Source organism: Lycium ferocissimum, chromosome 3 (genome assembly GCF_029784015.1).
Source record: "Lycium ferocissimum isolate CSIRO_LF1 chromosome 3, AGI_CSIRO_Lferr_CH_V1, whole genome shotgun sequence".
Taxonomy (NCBI): domain Eukaryota; kingdom Viridiplantae; phylum Streptophyta; class Magnoliopsida; order Solanales; family Solanaceae; genus Lycium; species Lycium ferocissimum.
The window spans coordinates 31,534,402-31,555,406 of NC_081344.1; the positions used below are offsets into that span (position 1 = coordinate 31,534,402).

The 21,005-nt window shown below is 33.2% G+C and overlaps 1 protein-coding gene across 1 annotated transcript; it reads left to right on the top strand.

The window, feature by feature from the left end:
* The first annotated feature begins 2,272 nt into the window (after positions 1–2,272).
* On the top strand, positions 2,273–4,366 carry LOC132050172 (BOI-related E3 ubiquitin-protein ligase 1-like). Its single transcript, XM_059441269.1, has 3 exons — positions 2,273–2,589; positions 2,841–3,150; positions 3,646–4,366. Exons 1-3 carry the CDS (start codon positions 2,528–2,530, stop codon positions 4,240–4,242), a joined length of 969 nt encoding a protein of 322 aa, XP_059297252.1. The 5' UTR covers positions 2,273–2,527; the 3' UTR covers positions 4,243–4,366.
* Positions 4,367–21,005: the final 16,639 nt, after the last annotated feature.

The window sequence follows — 21,005 nt, forward strand, 5'->3', positions numbered from 1 at the left end:
GTTTTAAAAAATAATGTTCTACCAATCTAACTCTTAAATTATTGTCACAAATACTTTTAGAGGATCCACGGGACATGAGAATTTCTGCTCATGCATCGGTTTACCGAAATAACCTCTACTATTCTATTTCCTTCGTTCCAAAGGCAAATATCGAAAAAGTCGTATCAAAAGTATTTAAATAATAATTAAATTTCAAGCTCCAGAAATAAGAGATGCTTTATTGAGGGTTGAAAAAAATTACAATCAAATGATAAACATTCAAATGTTGTTATGCATCGCTAAGAGGTCTAATTACTTCTTTTCAAACATATAGAGAAGAAGAATCTACGAGCGATATGATTGTTGCTAAGAAAATTGCACATGAGTATAAAACTTGAATTTCATGATGATCGTGTCTATATATGTGTGTATATATATATACACACACACTTATGAGAATGTTGCTGATGAAATCACAAGCTGTCTTGAAGAATCTTATGAGTTTGATTACTTTTTATACATAGTAGACCAACTATTTTTCAGTTCAAAAAATTTGAACATAATACATATATTTGCTTTAAGGATACGATTTTAGAAATTGTTATCCAGCTCATTTGAGTTGCGTCGGGTAAACTTATAAAAAAGTAAACTATTATTTATCAATTGTTTTTCAATTAACATTATTCGAACCTAAGACTCTGGTTAAGGTGGAAGAATCATCGTTATTCAATCCAATTTTTGTTAAGTGTCCCACATTGATTAAGTGATGGACTTTTAGTCAATTTGGTCAAACTTTCAAAATCTGCTCATTTTAAAAAATGCTTTTGTAATAATTATTTTTAAAAAAAGTTCTTAGCTTATATTTGGCTAATCAATTTAATTTTTTTTCCCAATATTAGACCAGCAATTTGCGATTGGCCAAGATCTTGAAAGTGTTTCTAAAGAATAGATATTTTTTTCAGCTTCTGAAATAACTTTTGCTACTAGTACTCAAAAGCATTTTTTAAAAAGCGTCAGAAACACCTTAATTGTCTGAAATAATTAAACACTTTTTTAAAGAGAATAAGTATTTTCGCTTCCTAAGCTTGGCCCTGTCATATGATCTTGAAAATCCACATATCATGAAATAACTTTTGGGTTAAGATAAAATCCAATTAACATGATACTCCATTCGTCTCAATTATATGTCGTGGTTATTAAAAATATCTGTCTCAAATTATATTTCGTGGCTTTTAAAAATAGTTATCTCAAATTATTTGTCGTTTTTAGGAGTTCAATACACAATTAATTATTTTCCCCCATTTTACTCTTATAGAATTTTGTCATTAATGAATATCACATATAAATAGAGTAAACATTTAATGGAGAGAGAATATAACTCAAACACAAAAAAGGGTAAAATTAGTCAAATATTCCTCCTAATTAATACTCCCTCTGGATCAAAAAAAGAGTCCACTTAGCCTTTTTTTAAAAGAGTCCACTTAGCAAATCAAGAAAGAATTAACCTTGTTTTTTCATATTTGCCCCTATTAAGTTTTATATGATCAAATCTCAATGTCTATTTAATTAGGGATAGTTTAGTCAAATTACCTATTTTTGTCTAGAAGTTAGTATTTTTTTTAAGGGATGTGCAAATGACTAAGTGAACTCTTTTTTTAATCCGGAGAGAGTACATCTTAAAGGGCGTGTAAAACAGAATGACTACAAATAATTTGAGACGGAGAAAATATCACACGTTTCTTAATCAAGGACAAAAGTACAATTAAAGCTATAGATTTAGTCGAGTCAATAATTTTGACTCTAACACTAAATATATGTTAAAAAAAAATGTTAAAAATATACTCATTAAATATGTACACATATTAAATTTTAAATTCACAATAAATAATCAGTAAACTTAATTACATTAAAATTCAAATTTTGAATCAGCTAATAAATCTGATTTTACTTGTTAAAAGTGTGGAAAGTAAGAAATTACACATTCATAGATGTGATCGTTCATTGGACACAAGTGCGTGGATGTTGGGAAAGTGATGGGCAGAAATAGAACGCAGAATGCGCTCGATGCACACAAAAGTGGATCTATTCAATTATCACTCCATCTGGATGATTCTTTAATTCAACTTTTTCCCATATCTAAATAAATAAATACCCCAAATTTCATTAATTAATTAATTAAATTATACATTTGAGTGATGAATGGTTGTTGCAAATGCAGACAATCCCTTATTTGTTTGTTTTACTATTTTCAAAGTATTTCGTATCGGTTTTCTCGCTCCTCTTTATGACTTTTTCTCTCTCTCTCTCTCTCTCTCTATAGATTTCTTTGACTTCCACATTTTTCTCTCTCTCTACGTATCCAAATCCAAAAACCAAATGCTTTAAATAAAGGCCAAATGCCCATTCTTTCCTCTCTAGTCGCCAACTCCATTTGCATGCTCTCTCTACCCTTCTCTTTTCTCTCCATACATATACATATATTCTCCTATTATCTCCTTGTCTCTGATCATCAAAGGAAAGAATCAGATATCATATATAGAGATCTTTCATGGCTGTTGATCAAGCAAGACATCTCAATCTTTTCCCTCAACAACAAATCATCTCAAATAGGTACGTATTTCTGGTGATTTTTAATCACTGCTTGGTAAAGCTTCTGTCGTGTGATCGGAAGATCGAGTCGTGAAAACAACCTCCTGCAGAAATGCAGGTAAGGCTGCATACGACAGATACTTGTAATCCGGTCCTTTTTCAGACCAGTGCATAACGGAAGTCTAGTGCACCGGACTGTGCTTTTTGCCCTTCTCTCTGTGGATTGATTTGTTTTTAATTTTTTCTGACATGGGTTTATTGAAAAATTGCAGAGATATGGTAAATTCAAATCTGGGGACTGGATTTGTATACAATACCCAGATGGGTGCAATGCCGGAGAACTTTTTGCCGATTCATCAAACTATGGTTCAGCCGAAGACATCGGTGAACACTGACAGTGGCCTTACCTTTAATCCACCCATAAATGATCAGGTCGCATCAAGGAAACGTTCAAGAGACTCATTCAATAATCATTTCACTACTTCTTTTTCAATCCCTCAGAAACCGTCGTTTGTCGGTGATGATGTTTTGCCGCTGGTTCAACAGTATCAGTTGGATATCAACTCCATCATTTGTCACCATGTAAGCTTCTATATCCCAATTATTTTGATTTTTCTTGTAAAATCACAATTTTCTCGGATGTGTGTCTTTTTTATTTTTTTGGAAGAAGAGTCAGATTTATCCACGTTATGTTTTTTATTCAAAAATACTCGTACCGTTACGTTTTGGTTTAAAAATGTTCTCGAACTAGCCATATAGTTCAAAAGTACTTCTTAATAACTGTTTCTCCAAATAAGAAAAAATTGATCAATTTTACTTTTAAACTATTCAAAATGGGACGGTTTTGCCCTTGGTTCTTTTGATTTGTTTTTTTGGGATTGCATGTATGAGAAATGTAATAACAATATAAGAAAATGAGTAATATTCTATAAACACTTCTCGTTTTAACAAATAAAAACCGATGACATATAATTTTTTGTTCTGTTTCCTTACGTATGAGTTACTATTATTTCTGTACCTTTTATTACATCATTATTTAATTAATTTTTGCTGATCTGTGGTTCTTTATTTTTACAGACCAAGAAAATAAGATTGGAATTAGAAGAGCAACAGAAACAGCAAGCAAGAATGCTAGTGGCAGCAATTGGAGAAAAAGTAATGAAGAAAATGAACGAAAAAGACGAACAAATACAAAGAATTGGGAAAATAAATTTAGTTCTACAAGAAAGAGTAAAGAGTCTTTACATGGAAAATCAATTATGGAGGGACTTAGCACAAACAAATGAAGCCACAGCAAATTCACTACGTAACAACTTAGAACAAGTCCTGGCGCACGTTAGTGATGCTAACGAGCGCCTCTCCGCCGAAACAAGGGTCGCTGCCGCCGCAGCAGAAGAAGACGTTGAGTCGTGCTGTGGCAGCAGCGACCACGACGGCGGAGAGGAAAACGAGGAAGTGCGCATGTTAGCAAGGAGAGATGCGCAGGATAAGGACGATGGTAAAAGTAAAAGTAACAGGATGTGTAGGAGGTGTGGACAGAGGGAATCATGTGTGTTGTTGTTACCGTGCAGGCATTTGTGTTTATGCACAGTTTGTGGGTCTAGTTTACATCATGCTTGTCCTGTGTGTAATTCTAAAATGAATGCCACAGTGCGTGTTAACATGTCTTCTTGATCCATTGGAGAAAATATCAAGATAGAGAAAATAGAGTTACTATAGTTTTTGTTTTGATTTAGAAGTCGCAGACTTACTGTAAATTCCCTTTTGGTACTAGTAAATGAATTGTTCATTCTTTCTCTACGTAGTCTTACAATGGTTATTACTCTGTTTAGTCCAAAGTAACTGATTTTTTAATTGATGTTCTACAAAATCAAGAAGGTATTCCCTCCGGTCTAAAATAATTGAGGTTTTAGACTTGGACACATGAATTAAGAAATTTACTTAATTCTAAAAGTTAAGAGGTGTATTAACAAAAATATCCTTAGTTAAGAGGAGTTTTGAAACTATAACAAGCATTAAATCTATTGTTCATTGAATTAAGAATGTATCAATGATAAATTTGAAAAAAGAATGAAATACCTCCTTGATAAGATTAAATTTCAATTATTTTAGACTAACTTTTAAAGGCTAAATCCTATTTAGGAATATTAAATTTTTTTTCTTTAAATTTATGCTTGGCACATTCATAGATCAATTTATAAAAATAGTGCTATTTATATCACATTTAAAAGAAAGGGAAATCATAATTAAGTGTATTTTAATTTAAATCTCTCTTAATTCTTCGCAGTAAGTGAATTTCTTAATTTATTGTCCAAACTTATAATATCAAAGGAGTATCAAATTAGAATCATGCTCAAGCACAGATTATCCAAAGATTCGTTCGAATCTCACTCCAACATGATTTTTAGCTAAAATGGTTTTTTTTTTTTTTTTGGGAGATAGATAAAGATACAAAACTGATTAAATTGTTGCAAATTCTTTACTCTTAACCGATCCTATAATATCCTGAAAATAAAGAATCTTTCAGAAATGCTTCACGCTTTGGTGAGCGCATAATCTGTATTCATTGGGTCAGATAACTTTGACGAATATCAAATGATCAATTTTCTTTATTATAAAGTTATTATAACTATAATCGAAGTTTATGTTACAACTTTTGTTAGACAGCAGAACATGAGAACGGATTATAGCTTTAGCTTCACTTTTTTTTTCTTCCTTTCATTTCACTTTCAATCTTTCATAGATGTTGGACATGATAATAAAATCTCTGAATAAAGTTAGGATGCATGCCAAACTTTTGCACAGAAACCTACTTTGTAATGGCTCGTAGCACATCTTTGGCAATAGTGTGGTCCTATTAAATTAGGTACCCTGAAGGCATATTGACATTAATGACTCTTTACAAAATGTCATATGCCTTTTCTTGCTCATTTATGGTGACATAAAGAGTCGTTTGGGATGGGATTGGGAATTAGGATATTGCAGCATAAATGTTAGAGTGCTACTCATTTATTCATTTGATTGGCTAGTGAGATGTTAAAAGACACTGATAAGAGAAGGATTTTACTCTGTCCTCTTAAATTATCTTTTACACGCTCTTTAAAAACAATAATAATTATAAGAGATTTTTTATATCATTTTTATTTATATTTTAAGATATAATCTCTTTTTTATGAATATTTACTCTATTTATGTGTCATCTCCGCATAATGAGACGTTTGTAGTCTTCAAAACAATTACTACTATGGTTAAATGAAAGAAAAAAAATTAAACATCTAAAATGACAAAATAGTTTGAGATATTTATTTTTTCAAAATCACAAGAGATAATTTGAGAGGGAGGAAGTATTAAAATTGGCATTTGGTAAGTTATTATATCATCATAGCTAAAGCTATGCAGAACATTGTGGCCCCAAAACCAAGCAATTCCCTTCCTTCGCAGCCAAGTAACAGTGATTTTGAAAAGAGGAGTCTGGAACCTCAACCCCCCCCCCCCACCCCCCAAAAGAGAAATGAACTAAAATACTCCAAGAAAAAAAAGTGATATCATAGTATCTTTAATGCATCTTTTTTATGCGTTATATAAAAGTGAGTTAAGATCTCCCGTTAAAATAGTTATCCAAATTTTCCTTTAAAAAAAAAAAAAAAAATATTACATAACTCATAATTAGTGCGCTATGCAAGCCTAAGTTAAGCTGGGCGAATTACCTGTATCCATTTCAAAAACTATGCAAAAGTTCCCATCTTTTAAAATATTTATAATACTCCTTCGTTCACTTTTACTTGTTCAGTATTCTAAAAATACATTTTCCCTTTTACTTGTCACTTTTAGTATATTAAGAGAAGATAATTTTTTTTTCCATATTTTACCCATAGTAGTAATTACTCATTTAAAATCATTTTCAAGTCATTACATCAATTAATATGAATATCGTGATAAATTATGCATTTTATTTATTATTGCTTGAGGAATGTGCAAAATTCTAGACAAGTGAAAGTGAACGGAGGGAGTATTAATTTGTCTTCTAATATTATAAGAATATTTTAACAAATTGTTACCAAAGTATGTATTCTCTTATCTTTTGATATTTTTGAAAAACATTTATTCTTATAGAAAGTATTTATTCTCTTACTTTGTAATAATTATCTTTTAACAAATTATTTATCCTCTTGTTCATTGGCTTGTTGGTTTTTTTTTTTCTTAATTAATGTTTGTTTAGTTAATTCTAAAAACAATCGAGTCTAAGATCTATTTACCAAAGTAAATAATTTTTTATTATAAATGAGGATTAATTACACTAAATACTAATGTAATTAAGAATTAATTCGATGTACATACTTTGTATTTTAAAATCGACCATTTACACCACTTATATTGTGAAAATCCTACCTTTGATTTTAAATACAAGGGTGTATCTCAAATTAGTTCTTATTACATGAGTATTTAATGGAAAGATAACTAGAATTTTAACGTATTTGGCAAAAACAATTTTCTAAAAAATCTTAATTATAGTGATGTATTCCCAATTGTTCAAACAAAAAACTTAACTTCTTAAGAAATATTACGCAATGAAACTGTATCGGAATAAATAATTTTCAAATAATCTTAAAGCGGAAGAATAAATAAAGAAAATAAAGATAAGGAATTCTTATTTAATAAAATATTATAATTCAATATAACTAAAAGGGATAAGACATTATTACCCCCTTGAACTATACCCGAAATTGCTACGACACACCTTAACTTTCCCAGGGTCCTATTATCCTCCTAAACTTATTTAAAACGGAATAATTACCCCCATAAACGCTGATGTCCACTCTCATATGGGAGAGTGACATACACTCTCCTTGCCACATGTGTATTTATTTGTTTTCTTCTTTATTTTTTTAATTTTTTCAGCTTATGTGTCAATTTTTTTTAAAATAAAAATAAAAAACTGAATTTTCATTTTAAAAAAATGAGTTTTAAAACCCCTTTTTTTTTAATTTGAAAATTTGATTTTTTTTAAACCCATTTAAAAAAAAAAGTAAAAACATGGATTAAAAAACTGAATTTTCTTTTAAAAAAATGATTTTTAAAACCCTTTTTAAAAAAAAAAATTGAAAATTTGTTTTTTTTTAAAACCCGTTTTTGAAAAAGAAAAAAAAAACTGAAAAATGATTTTTTTTTAATTATGGAAAAATGAATTTGTTAAAAATATGGAAAACTTGATTATTTTTTTAAAATGTCTTAAAAAATATTGATTTTCATGATTTCATTTTCTTAGGACACTTTTATTTTTTAAATAAAATCCGGAAAAGTGTTTTTCTCGCCAAAATGTGAAAAAAACTGAATTTTTATAAAATTTTGAAAAAATAAATTATTTTCTTAACACGTGGAAAACCCGTTTTTTAAAACTAAATGTGGAAGACTAGATTTATTTTCAAATTTTAAGAAAATGCGATTTTTAAGAAAAAAAAAATTAAGTTTCCCCCTTTTTTATGTTTCTCACTCTCTCAAAGAGAGTGAAACACACTCTCCTTGCCACATCAGCGTTTGGGGGGGTAATTATTCCGTTTTAAATAAGTTTAGGGGGGTAATAGGGCCCAGGGAAAGGTAAGGTGTGTCGTAGCAATTTCGGGTATAGTTCAGAGGGGTAATAGTGCCTTATGTGTAACTAAAATAACTTGCTGCCTAACGTGCAAGAAAGTTAATAACAATAGTTGACACATTTTATTAAGTAATTTGTGTTATTTATAATTTTAATTTATCTTTTAATAAATACACTTAGTTATGGCATACCCCATAGAGAGTGTATGTGCACTATTCTCATAGTATAAGTAGGGTAAATGTTCGATTTTTAAATAAAAGAGGTGTATCTCGAATTAATTTTTATTACATGAGTATTTAAAATAATTAACCCTCAATTATAATAAAAAAATTATTTACTTTTGTTTGTGGTAAATAGATCATACACCCGATTGTTTTTAGAGTTAGCTAAACAAACACTAACTAAGAAAAGGGAGCAACAAGTCAATGAACAAGAGGTTAAAAAATATGATTATAAAAGTTAAGAGAATAAATAATTTTTCATAAATATCAAAGATAAGAGAATAAAAATTTGTTAAAAGGTTTTTATGGTATCAGAACATTAAATTAATATTATAAATATTTTAGAAAAAAATTAATATTATAAATATTTTAGGAAGTTTGATTTGCTACCAAAAATATCATATATTTTAGAAATGGAAACTTTTGCATAGTACTCTCTCCGGATAAAAAAAGTATCCACTTACCCTTTTTTTCTTGGGTCAAAAAAAGTGTCCACTTATCAAATCAAGAAAGAATTAAACTTATTTTTCCAGATTTGCCCCTATTAAGTGTTATATGATCAAATCCTAATGCTTATTTAATTATGGGTAATTTAGTCAAATTACCTATTTTTGTCTAAAAGTTAGTACTTTTTTAGGGGGTGTGCAAATGGCTAAGTGGACTTTTTTTTTTTATCCGGAGGGAGTAATGAAATGGATACGCTAATTGTAAGTATAGATGACAGGGCCAATTGTAAGTATATATGAAATGGATACGCTCATTAGATTGAATTTCTTGTTTTATAAATCATGCCTTCCCTATATCTAACTAATAAACAGGTCCCTCCCTTTCCCCTTCTTTAAAATTAGTATCACACAACAATTCAACAAATATTATGTCTCCATCCCAAATTAATAGTGACTTGTTAATGTTCATGTCGGTTTACTTAAGGTCGTTTCAGTATGTCTCGATCCTAAACTAATAGGGATAGACGATTACAAATTCTCAATGTTCATATCAATTTACATATACTCGTTTCAATTCAATATTATGAAAAAGTTAATCCACTGAAACTAAAATTCACAAATAAAGTATATGTTTTACTGATATAAAATTCTAACCAAACAAAGATTTAAGTTACTACGTATCACTCTTGTGGAAATTATTGTCTTTCACGAAATTTAATTAATATGTGACCCTCAAAATAAGTGGTTGATGCAATGAAAGAGAGATTTCAGAAGCAACTGTCCATTTTGAGGACCACTCACATGAATAAGGAAATGAGAAGGAACAGCTTTTAGAGTGTGTGCCATATAAGGTGACTCACTCGCATTTTACATGACAATGAGATTGATTGTGACTACTTTGTGTATCACGAAAAGTTAATATTTCTTCATCCGTCCCAAGTGACATTTTTTCGTTTGAAAGAAATTCATCTTTATATATATATATATATATATATATATATATATATATATATATATATATATATATATATATATATAAATTCAATATTAAACTTTTTTGAAAAGATTTTCATCGTTTTGTAGCTGGTAGGAGTTAAGCTATTCACGTATTCAATACACATTATACAGTGTGTGGTTTGCAATTTAAAAATCAACATAACTAATAAATGTATAAGTTAATTATGAAATTTATATATTATTTTATGCTGGATATAAGATTTAATAACTAATACATAAATAATTAACATGAATAATTGAATCCTGTATAAAATAATACATTAATTTACTTTATAACTAATTCATGTATAACTCAAACCAGCTACCAAACGACTCTTATAGCCATATAAATTTCTACAGCAAATTATTTATAATATTTTTTTGAAAAAAAAAATATTTATGTCGTCGAGTGAAATGCATTGACATAAATTGTGACGGAGGAGTACAATAGGAGAGTGGTCACTGCTCTTACTGGTCATCGACAAATTCAATCTAATGAGCCATCAATGTGACCTTTTGTTTCCTTTCTTGGAATCTTCCATCATGAAGCCACAATCTTTTAGGTCTTGTAAAGACAAAAACTTATTTGTCAGGGGAAAATTGTTCCACATTCACATTTTTACTCCATTTACTAGTACCACTTTTTATTTATTTTATTTATTTAGTGATTTTGCAACTTGGAGGGTTGTGGGGGAAAGTGAGGAGGGATCTTGCTAGTGTCCTCAACAATGATGGCTATCACTAACAGCCCATCTTTTTTTTTTTTTTCGTTTTTTTGATAGACATCTTCCAAGAATTTAACCTTATTATTATAATATTCTTTGCTTTTGATAATGTTGTCTTTCACTTTGATTTCTTCAAGAGTTTTCAATTCCGAAATCATCTCTTTCCATCAATTCGTGGAAGATCACTCTTTCTTTTATTTTACTTACATTATTATCTGAAAGGGACTTCTCTCATTCAAATTTTGTGCCTTTTTTATAAATGAAAGAATCATTAAGTTCACTGATTGGCATTATCATTAACTTAGTATTCTTTCTCAATCCTCTTTACTGTATTTTATTTATAAGTAAAGTTAAAAACAAATGTCCCTATTCCCTTACTTATTTTTATGCCTAAAGACATAACTGGTAAGGATCCTCACAACAACTCATTTAAAATAAAAAGAAATGTAAAATTTTCATCGCTACTCATTTAAAAAGATATTTTGGCTACTAGCCAAAAGTCCTGTTTAATTTAATTTCATAACTTTTGTGTCAACCAATAACGTTACATAAAATAAAAAGAAGGGAGTACCATTTCGTGTCTCATATTATCGATACTTACATAATTGATGCAAGATTTTAATCTAAAATTATTTTATAAAAAGCATAAAATATACTAGAATACATATACTAGCAATATTCAATTAAGAGTATCTAAAATACATAAATAGTTTCATTAAAATAAAACTTTATGTAAACCAAAAATGAAGTAATGTTATATAGCAAGAATTTTAATGTCTTATTTAAATAAACCTAAAAGAATAAGTAATTTTAGTACGTCATATATTCTATTTTATTTAAGTGACACTCTTTTATAATTAGGGTGCGGTTGTTTGCATGTCATATACATGTGCCAAGTGGCTCCCAAGAATCTGACACTTCAGATTTAGAAAAAAACAAAAAACCTTTTGTTTTCAAAGTATAGAGAGAAAGTAGAATTTCTTTAGAAAACAAACTTGATGGAGGTCAGGCGTCATCTAGGCCTACCACATGTAAACAGAGAGAGTAGTAAATGGATGTGTATAATAGCAAAGCAAGAATGATCAATTGTCACCTTCAAAAATTATTGTGGGATGACAAGCACCTTTCATTTTTAATTAAAAATTTTGAATTCAAGCTTAAAAATAAAAGTGAAAAGATGTTTACTTCTAATGGACCGTCAAATTAATCGAACCTTAAATTAAGGCTTAATATATAGGTAGCTCTTTAAATCTGTTCATTTTATTTAGAAACTCTAATGATGATGTGTTTCAAGTTTCAATTGAGCAAATTAAGAAAATATGATAACATGTTTCTATTAGATACTTTTCATTCAAAATTTTGAAAAAACTTTTGCATGTGTCCTCAAGTGCACATTACGTAAATAAGTTAATCACTTAAAATATATCACATCCTTTAATTATACCCATTAGTCTCAATAAGCAAAAAAACTCCATTCATGTTCCAATTAAGGGGAATATATATGATTAAAGGAGATGACATACTTTATGTAATTAATTTAATTGCCTAATAGATGCTTGCGAATGCTGGCAAAAAGAATTCAAAATTTAAAGTCAAAATGTCTAATAAAAATATTTTATCATGTGTTCAAAAAATCAATCGAAATATATCATAATTTTAATAATTAAATAAAATTTATTGATAAACCTTAAATTTAAATGAATATCAAACATTGAATGAAACAAAACAAATGGAGAAATCCAGAAGACAATCGAACGATGAGGCAAGTCATTACACCAAACGACAGAAAAACTTGAATTAATTTTGACTTATTATATGAGAGGGTAGGCCGTACAGTGCTACAACACGCGTACTTTAAGAAAAGAAAACATTGGAAAGTGAGTCCTTAAATACCGCTGTTGTAAGTGCGAAAGAGACATATGATTATGGCGTACGTTAGTGGGGGCTTGTCTATCTTGTCAGAGCCGTGAAGATCGGTTTTGGTTTTCACAATTTTCACACCTCTCACCTCTCCTTTTATTTTGCCAGTCAATCTTGGCCATTCCACTCTGCTTTAATTACTCACTCATTTTTCTTTGTTTTTTAACTGTTTAATTCTTTGCAGTTTTTTCTAATAATAACTTCCATTTTCTTGCATTGTATATATTACACCTCAATCTCATTTTACTTGTTTTGTGTTGACTTGACACATTCCTTAAGAGCCATAACTAAAATAATAATTTTACTATATTATCGCTAATAATTAATAAGTCATTTAATGATTGAAATCAATCAAATATACTTTAAAAGTTGTGCAGCCATTAACAATTCATTGACATTTCCAACCCAATAATTAATAGTAAAAGTAAAACATATATGAAATAGTAAATTTTCTCTTGATTTTTCAAACTGGACATGTAAAAATGAACATCTATTTTTAGGGAGGACAACCAAAAATGGACAAAGGGAGTAATAAATATATTGGGGCGAAAACATTTTGACCGGTACATAGTAAGCGCAGAAGGATTTTATAGTCGATCCTGAGTGAGCCGGTGATAGCCTGGCCAAAGACGCAAGAAGCCTTAACTGCCTAAGAACTTGTTCCAGATCTAGTTCGCCCATACCGGACAACATTGTTCTAGAAGGAAACATCCGAAAAGTTCAAGGTACAAAAATCAGGGTCCGGAACTTTTTTAACCCAAAAAACTTTTTTGGAACTAAACTAACCGTAAAAAAAAAAAAAAAAAACAACCAAAGTAGGCTTCACGCACAGAATTTGTGCGTGAAGCCTCTTTCCCCCCCGACTCCAACCTTTATTCTTTGAAAATCAAACTCAATATTAAGTTTTTTTTCCTTACTTTGACCGAAGATTAGTCACGTTTCAAAACACCGGAATATAAATATTTTATATAGAACTTAATATTTTTTTTAGTGTACAATAATATCGGCTCATTACATCAAGTATACATAAACATTTGGATCGTCGTTTTAGGGGTTGTAAAAGTGCTCAAGTACGTTTGAAAACTTGTTATATTTAGGTTTAAGTGTCATATTTTATAGGGTTTTGATTAATCTCTTTTGTTTTACTCCCAAAGCTATGAAAGTACTTTTTTGGTTCAAGAAAGATAGAAAAGAAAAAATTACTCTGCTTTGTATTAGGTTGTTTTTTTCTTTTATGTCTTTTTTATTTTGTTATTGTATTGTGTAATCCGCACCTTTTGAATGTGCAAAAATAAATATAATATTTAAAAATAATTCATTCAATACGAGAGATTCATAATAATTGAAAAATATTTCATTCCATTAGCAACGAAATACATCATTAAATTACAATAGACCTAAAAAAAAATCAAGTTTTAGACACTCTTCTACTTCCAGATGTGCTGCCACTACGGGAGTTTTGGCCACATGAACGCTTATCATGCCTAAATTGCTTACATGTCGAGCACTTGCGAGAGTAAGTCTTTTCACTAACATCCATTTGATTGTGATAACGGGTTAGCTCGTTTTTTTCCAATTTACGGATATGCTTCTTGTTCGCAACCATAGAAAACGGCGCGACTGGCCAATAAGCTTGATTATCAAGGGGATGGAAGTGGCCGGAATATGCTCTAAGGTATTTTACGACCTTATATTCCTCCGCTACATAATTAGTTACATTTCTGGCCATTCTCTCAAAGCACTTGACTGCATGAGAACACGGCATGTGGTACGTTTGCCACTTACCACAAGTGCATGATTTTGTACGCTCAGTAACGATATGTTTGTTTCCTCCTTTACCGTCGTAATAACCCGTTCTAACTTCATATACTCGTTGAACGACGTCATACTCGGTCATTTGGTGACCCTCTGCCTTTCTTCTATGGTGCTCCATCTTTTTGTAGGGCTTTGGCATCCATGTTCTGTCCTCGGCTAATATGGCTCTGGCCTGCCTTGTCCTATCCGCAAATCGCTCCACGACCTGCTTAAAAGTTAGTATTACCATTGCGGTGACAGGTAGTCCTCGAGTAGATTTGAGAAGTCCATTGAAAGACTTCGAGCTGTTCGTTGTGAGCATGCCCCATCTCCTTCCGCCATCAGCATAAAGCGCCATTTTTCAACTTCTAATTTCATCAACCAAAAATATGCCTCTTCACTCACTTCGCCTTAGCGAGCCTCCATTTTTTGCAGCCCATTTTCTTTGTTGATCTTTGCGTAGCCCCCCACATCAATTTGTTTACAGTGCCATTTTCAAACTTTGTTTGCAAATTAGCCTTTAAGTGCCTTAAACAATATCGATGGTAAGCATGTGGAGGCTGCCACCCTTTCAGAGTACGCATATTGTGCAATATGCCTTTATGACGATCCGATAGGACACATATGCCCTGACGACCCTTAATAACATGAGTTTTTAGATGAGTCAAGAACACCCCCTATGTCTCGTTGCTCTCGTTGGCGGCAATTGCGAAAGCAAGAGGGAATATTGACCCATTGGCATCCATACCTATTGCAATTAGGAGCTTAATGTCATAGCGGCCATATACATGCGTCCCATCTATCGATATCACATTCCGGCAGTGAGCAAAACCATCAATACTTGGTTTGAATGCCCAAAAGACGAAGTCGAAAATTCTACCCTCTAAAAGTCGCCCTTTGTATAACAAAGGTTGCCGGGATTAGCATATTGAGAGCCGCCATATACCCCGGCAACGCCCAAAAAGAGGATTCCCAAGTTCCAAAGATCATCTAAAAAAGCACGTCTACGCCGAGAAATCCCTTTCTCTTGCTTATGATTTTACTATATTTGGAGTAGACCATGCTAATACAAGTTTTGATGGGCATCCTGCATAAGTTTAAACAAACAACATTTAGTAATGATATTTTAATTGCTATAAGATATATAATGTACTAGGTTAGATAAGTTACCTTGGAGTTTCCTCAATGTCTTTAAGTAACACATGAGCAATCATGTTTATATCTAAGAGTTTTAGTGATTCAAAGTGAAGGAAATATAACTATGGAAACGGTAAGTTAATTGAGTCAAACTAAGATTAGGGGCTGTTTGGATGTTTTGGCGTGGATTTGATTATATTTTGATATGAAAGTATTGACATAAGTTGTTTGTGGAGGAATTCCTTAGTTTAAAGTGAAGGAAAACACGATATGAAAGACCTAAACTAGCTTGATGATGTGGTTGCCTTGAAGGCTGTTTTGATTGGATTTTTGGAGAGATTTCTAATTGTTTATGTTGTTGTATATTGTTACTATTTTTGTTGATGATGTTTTGTGTGTTGTGCACCGTTTGGGGGTTGGATTAGAGTAAGAATTATAGGGGAAATCTTTTGCCCGAATTTTGTTAAGTTTTATACGTACTTGAAATGGGTAGTAGGGGATGTATATGGCCTAATTGTAATTTGTGTTATCTTGGTTGTAGTGTTACAAGCTCGGGAAGTGCGCATCGAGCATTAGGTAGACTCCAAGGTATGTTAAGGCTAACCTTTCTTTCATTTTTGGCATGATCTTATAATATGAACGAAAAAGCAAGTAAACGAGCTTCTATATTACTCTACTCTTAGGAGCACTAGGAGTACTTCAGTCTTTGATGTCCCTATACCCTGTCTATGATTGTTCCTTCTGTTCATAGGTCTTGAGGTTCCTTATATTGATGATGTTAGCTCAAAGAATGTTCATCGGAGATAGTACGACCTCATGTCACTCCGAGAGTTCTATGTATTCATTTCATTTATGCATTGTATCCATATTCATATGCACATTGACCTGTGACCAGAAGGCGTTATATACGCACTACTATTATATTATTATATATGGATCGGGCCGTTCATTCCTCGGCACTATTATATTATTATATATGGATCGGGCCGTACGTTCCTCGGTACTACTACTATATTATTATATATGGATCAGGCCGTACGTTCCTCGGCACTATTATATTATTCTATATGGATCGGGCCGTACGTTCCTCGGTACTACTATTATATTATATATGAATCGGGCCGTAAGTTCCTCGGCACTATTATATGATATATGGATCGAGCTGTACGTTCCACAACACCAGCAGTTATATTATGACCGATGCATATCATACGCCCTTAGAGGTAGTTTCAGTTATACAAAGTATGTAGATATTCTCGGATGTTAGCTACAGATGGATTCAGATATTGAGATTAGCTTTCATGTTTCAAATATCTCTCATGACTTCTATGTACTTGTTATTCTTGTGCCTTACATACTTGGTACATTATTCGTACTGACTCCCCTATTGTTCGGGGTCGCGTTCATGCCCGCAAGTTCAGGTAAGACCGAGAGACGATCCAGCTCAGTAGGACTTCCCCTCAGCTGTAGTCGCTGTTCTCCACTTGATTCGGAGCTGCGATCCATTTTGGTATGCTATTTTGAGATGTATATACATGTATATGGGTATGGCGGGGCCCTGTCTCGTCCTTTCTACAGCTTTCTGTTTCATTAGAGGTTTGTAGACAGTTGTATGTAGTTGGTACACGATGTAGCCTTGTCGGCTCTCATTCTTTTGCGTATAGTATATATAGCAGCCTAGTCGGCTTGCACTGTTACTTCGGTATTTTGCATAGATATATATATACAGTTGGATATGAGTCAGATATGGGCCACCCTGTTGTTATGTGATAGTTAAGCAAGCATAGGGGTGTCTGGTCATTAGGTGTCAGACACTCGTTATGACTCATCGGCTTGGGTCGTGACAGAAGTGGTATCAGAGCAGTTCCATCCTAGGGTTGTCTACAGATAGCGTCTAGTAGAGTCTTGTTTATGGGTGTGTTATGCACCACACTTATTAGCAGGAGGCTACAGGATATTTAGGATGTTGCTTTCTATTCTAGATCGTGTGATAGAGCGGTAAGATAAGAATTCCCTTTCTAATGATTTGTTCTAATTTTAACGATGACCCGAAAGGAAATTGTAGCTGCCCAGAAAGGTAAGAGAGTGGCCGGTGAGACTACTAACCATACTCAGAGGATTACCAGGGCTCGGGGCGAGTCCCAAAGTGAGACCCCATCCCAGACTTCGCATACTCCAACCGCTTCAGAGGAGCGAAGAGGAGCCTCAGGTCCAGCTCCAGCACCCTCACTTCCTCTACCAGATGCCTCAGGCAAGGAGATGAGAGAAGCCATCCTTTTGCTGACCCTGTTAGTAGCCGCTCAGGCTCGGCGACCGGGTGCGGGCCATGGTAGTAGGGGTCAGAGCTAGAGGTCCAGGTTCTCAGGGTTTGACAGTGAGTTCGGAGTTGGCCCAAGGCTGCAGTTCTCTAGACACTTAGCTTATTCAGTAGCTAGTGCGCCTCCACGGTATCCTGGACCCAGGTTTGATAGATCCGCTTATTTTAGTCCAGCGTAGAGTTCCCAGTTCTCTGATTAGGAGTGGTTCCAGTCAGACGAGGCCACCGGTGCCACATATGCCCAGTGTGGTAGATTACACTTAGGACTGTGCCGATTGGGTTTTTGTGTTTTTTATGCCTGCGGTTGGCCAGGACATATCAAGCGTGACTGTCCATTTGTACGTGGTGGAGGTAGGGCTCAGCCCACAGGATTAACAACTGGTTTTTCATTATCTGTACGCCCTTCGGGGCAAGGCTCACAGGCACCAGCAGGTCGTGGTAGGGGTCGAGGAGGGGCGGCTGGTTCGACTGGCCCTCATCCTCACATCTATGCATTGACTGGGCGATAGGATCTCGAGTCTTCCCCTGATATTGTCACAGGTATAATACCAGCATTCTTTTATGATGTTTATGTATTGGTTGATTTGGGGTTTACGTGTCATATGTTACTCCATTTGTTGCTAGTAAGTTTGGGATAGAGCCTGAATCGATTAAGCTGTTTGAGGTGTCTACGCTAGTTGGTGATCCAGTTATAGCTAATGGTGATAGTAGGGGTGGGCGTTCGGTTTTTCGGTTCGATTTTATCAAACTTCGGTTTGGCTATTTCGGGTTCGATTTTTTTGAAGGTGGACACCGAATCAAACTAGTTTGGTTCGGTTTCGGTTTTTTAAAGTTCGGTTCGGTTCGGTTTCGAGTTTTTTGATATAATATTAGAAGAGATTTCATTGACACTAATTCATATTCTAAAAAGCAATAAAACAAACTGATAAATTGAAATCAAAATCAAACAACGGGATACACGAAGCAGAAAACTATAATCATGACATAAGATTACTAGGTGTTATATACATACAGTAAGAATAATTAAGAAAACACATAAAGGACATACATTAATCCTAAAGAGACATCCTAGTTACCTTTCTTTGTTAAGGATATTTGATTTTTTTCAATGGAAGTGGAAAATTAGGGATACAAATGCAAAAGAGGACTTATTACAATTGGGTTTTTTTTGCTTTAAACTTAATGGGTCTGGACTATTTTAATTTTTTTTTGGGTAATGTATTAATTTCGGTGCGCGTTCGGTTTTATCAAACTTCGGTTCGGCTATTTCGGTTTCGATTTTTTTACGGTGGACACCAAACACCGAACCAAACTATTTCGGTTCGGTTCGGTTTGTTGAAGTTTCGGTTTGGTTCGGTTCGATTTTTCAATTTTTGGTATTTATGCCCAGCCCTAGTTGATAGTGATAATGAAATGCAAGCATTGAGTTAATAGTGATAACGAAATGCAAATTCAATTGATTAATTACAGAAGGGAATAAAAGAGCGTATGCAGAAGGAACGTCTTATGAGTATATGAACTTTTATTTAAGAGGACTGATTAACCAAGGATTTAGGAAATAAATTTGATGTTTTACAAGAAGAATGCCCAGATATGGCATATGAAGTGAGCTTTATTGTCTTACATACCCTTTCATATCAATAGCCATGTGTGACTGAGTTACATATCATATGTATTTTTATGGGTTTCATGAGTAGCCTGTGAGGCATTGGATGTATTTTGTGGGCTGTGTGTAGGTTTGGGATAGCAAGAATTACAGAGGAAATTCTGTCAAAATTTCTCAAAATTTAAGCTATTTGAGTATATGTGTCTTTGCAAGGGTAAGATGTCATTATAGATCAAAGGAGTTTAGTAATGGGTGATTGAAGGAGGAATTAGCGGTGACCCTATGTGAGGAGAGAGAAATAGTAAGATGGCGCTATGCATAAGTGAGGAAGCGGATATAGAAGTACGAGAAAGAATTAACATGATCCCTACGAGTATAAATTAAAGGAGGACCCAAATGTTTAAAGAAGGTCAAGAAAGTCAAGTCATTTCAAAGCAGTTTTCCGATCCTCATATTTATATGAGTCGCATTGGTCTCGAGTACTAAGATTTATCTCCGAGCTTTTGAGGTGTTGAGTATGTTATTTCGTTTGTACCAAGGTATGAGCCCATGACTGCTAAGTATCAAAGGATTCGAGTTTAAATGAATCAACATCGGAAGAAGATTGGCGTGCAACTTGACGGGCGGATTGACGGCCGTCGAACATGGTCGACGGTTCGTCAACCTTGCACCGTCGATCTTCCACGAGAATCGAGGAGGCTGGCACCCAATTTGACGCTTTGCAAGTTGACGGTCATTAACAATGTTGAGGTAGTGCCAATTTCCAGAAAATGCCTGAATGTCTATATATCACGAATTGAGGCAGTGGTTGAGTTTTTGAGATAGTATATATTGACCCCTATGTTTTGTTAAGGTACAACGTGGAATTTGTATGCACATATATGTATAGTACGAGTACAGGTTGGCGGATCAAAGATAGATTCATTGTTGACGCCTAAAGTTTATACATTTGATAGACCAAATCCTATGGGCTTATAATAACGACATAAGGTAATGAATAAGGAAAAATGTTATATGGGATTGAGGATAAGTTAAGAGAATGATTGTATGAAGAAGAGGTCGCTGTAATTACCATGGAGGAAGTGATGAGTAAGGAAAGAATAGGACAATGAGTCGATAACTAAGAGCAAGATGACAAGGATAGCAAGTTAAAGGGTGAGTGGAGAGTGAGCAGTGACATTATGAAGTATTCGTGATTAACACAAATGAGCTCCCCGCATGTACTTCTGTACTAGGAGGGGAATTAGCACTTTAAGATGATTGAGAGTAAGACAAGCCGCCAAGGATATATGTTACGTGATTCTATTCTAATTGAAAACGAGGCGTTATAATTAGTGCATACTTTAGGTCTCCAAATATCAGTTAAGAATGGATTTCTTGCCCTCCTAAGTGCACTCGGCAATCACACCATACCAATGATCCCTCAAACTAACAAAGGATTACCCGTTATGGCATTGCGGATTAATTTAGGGAAATTCCAAAAAGGACGTAGTTTAATTCAAATTAAAGTTGTTGCCAAAGGTGAAGTTTAAGACATTCTTGGTAATGCCCAAGGTTAACCTAGTATGTGTTTTGCTGGCTAATGAAAAAGAAGACGAGACAAGGCACAAAAAGGACGAAGCATTAACTCTATGTTATTGGATTATTTTGAGGATTCAAGAGGTTGTTATGAATAAACATCGGGG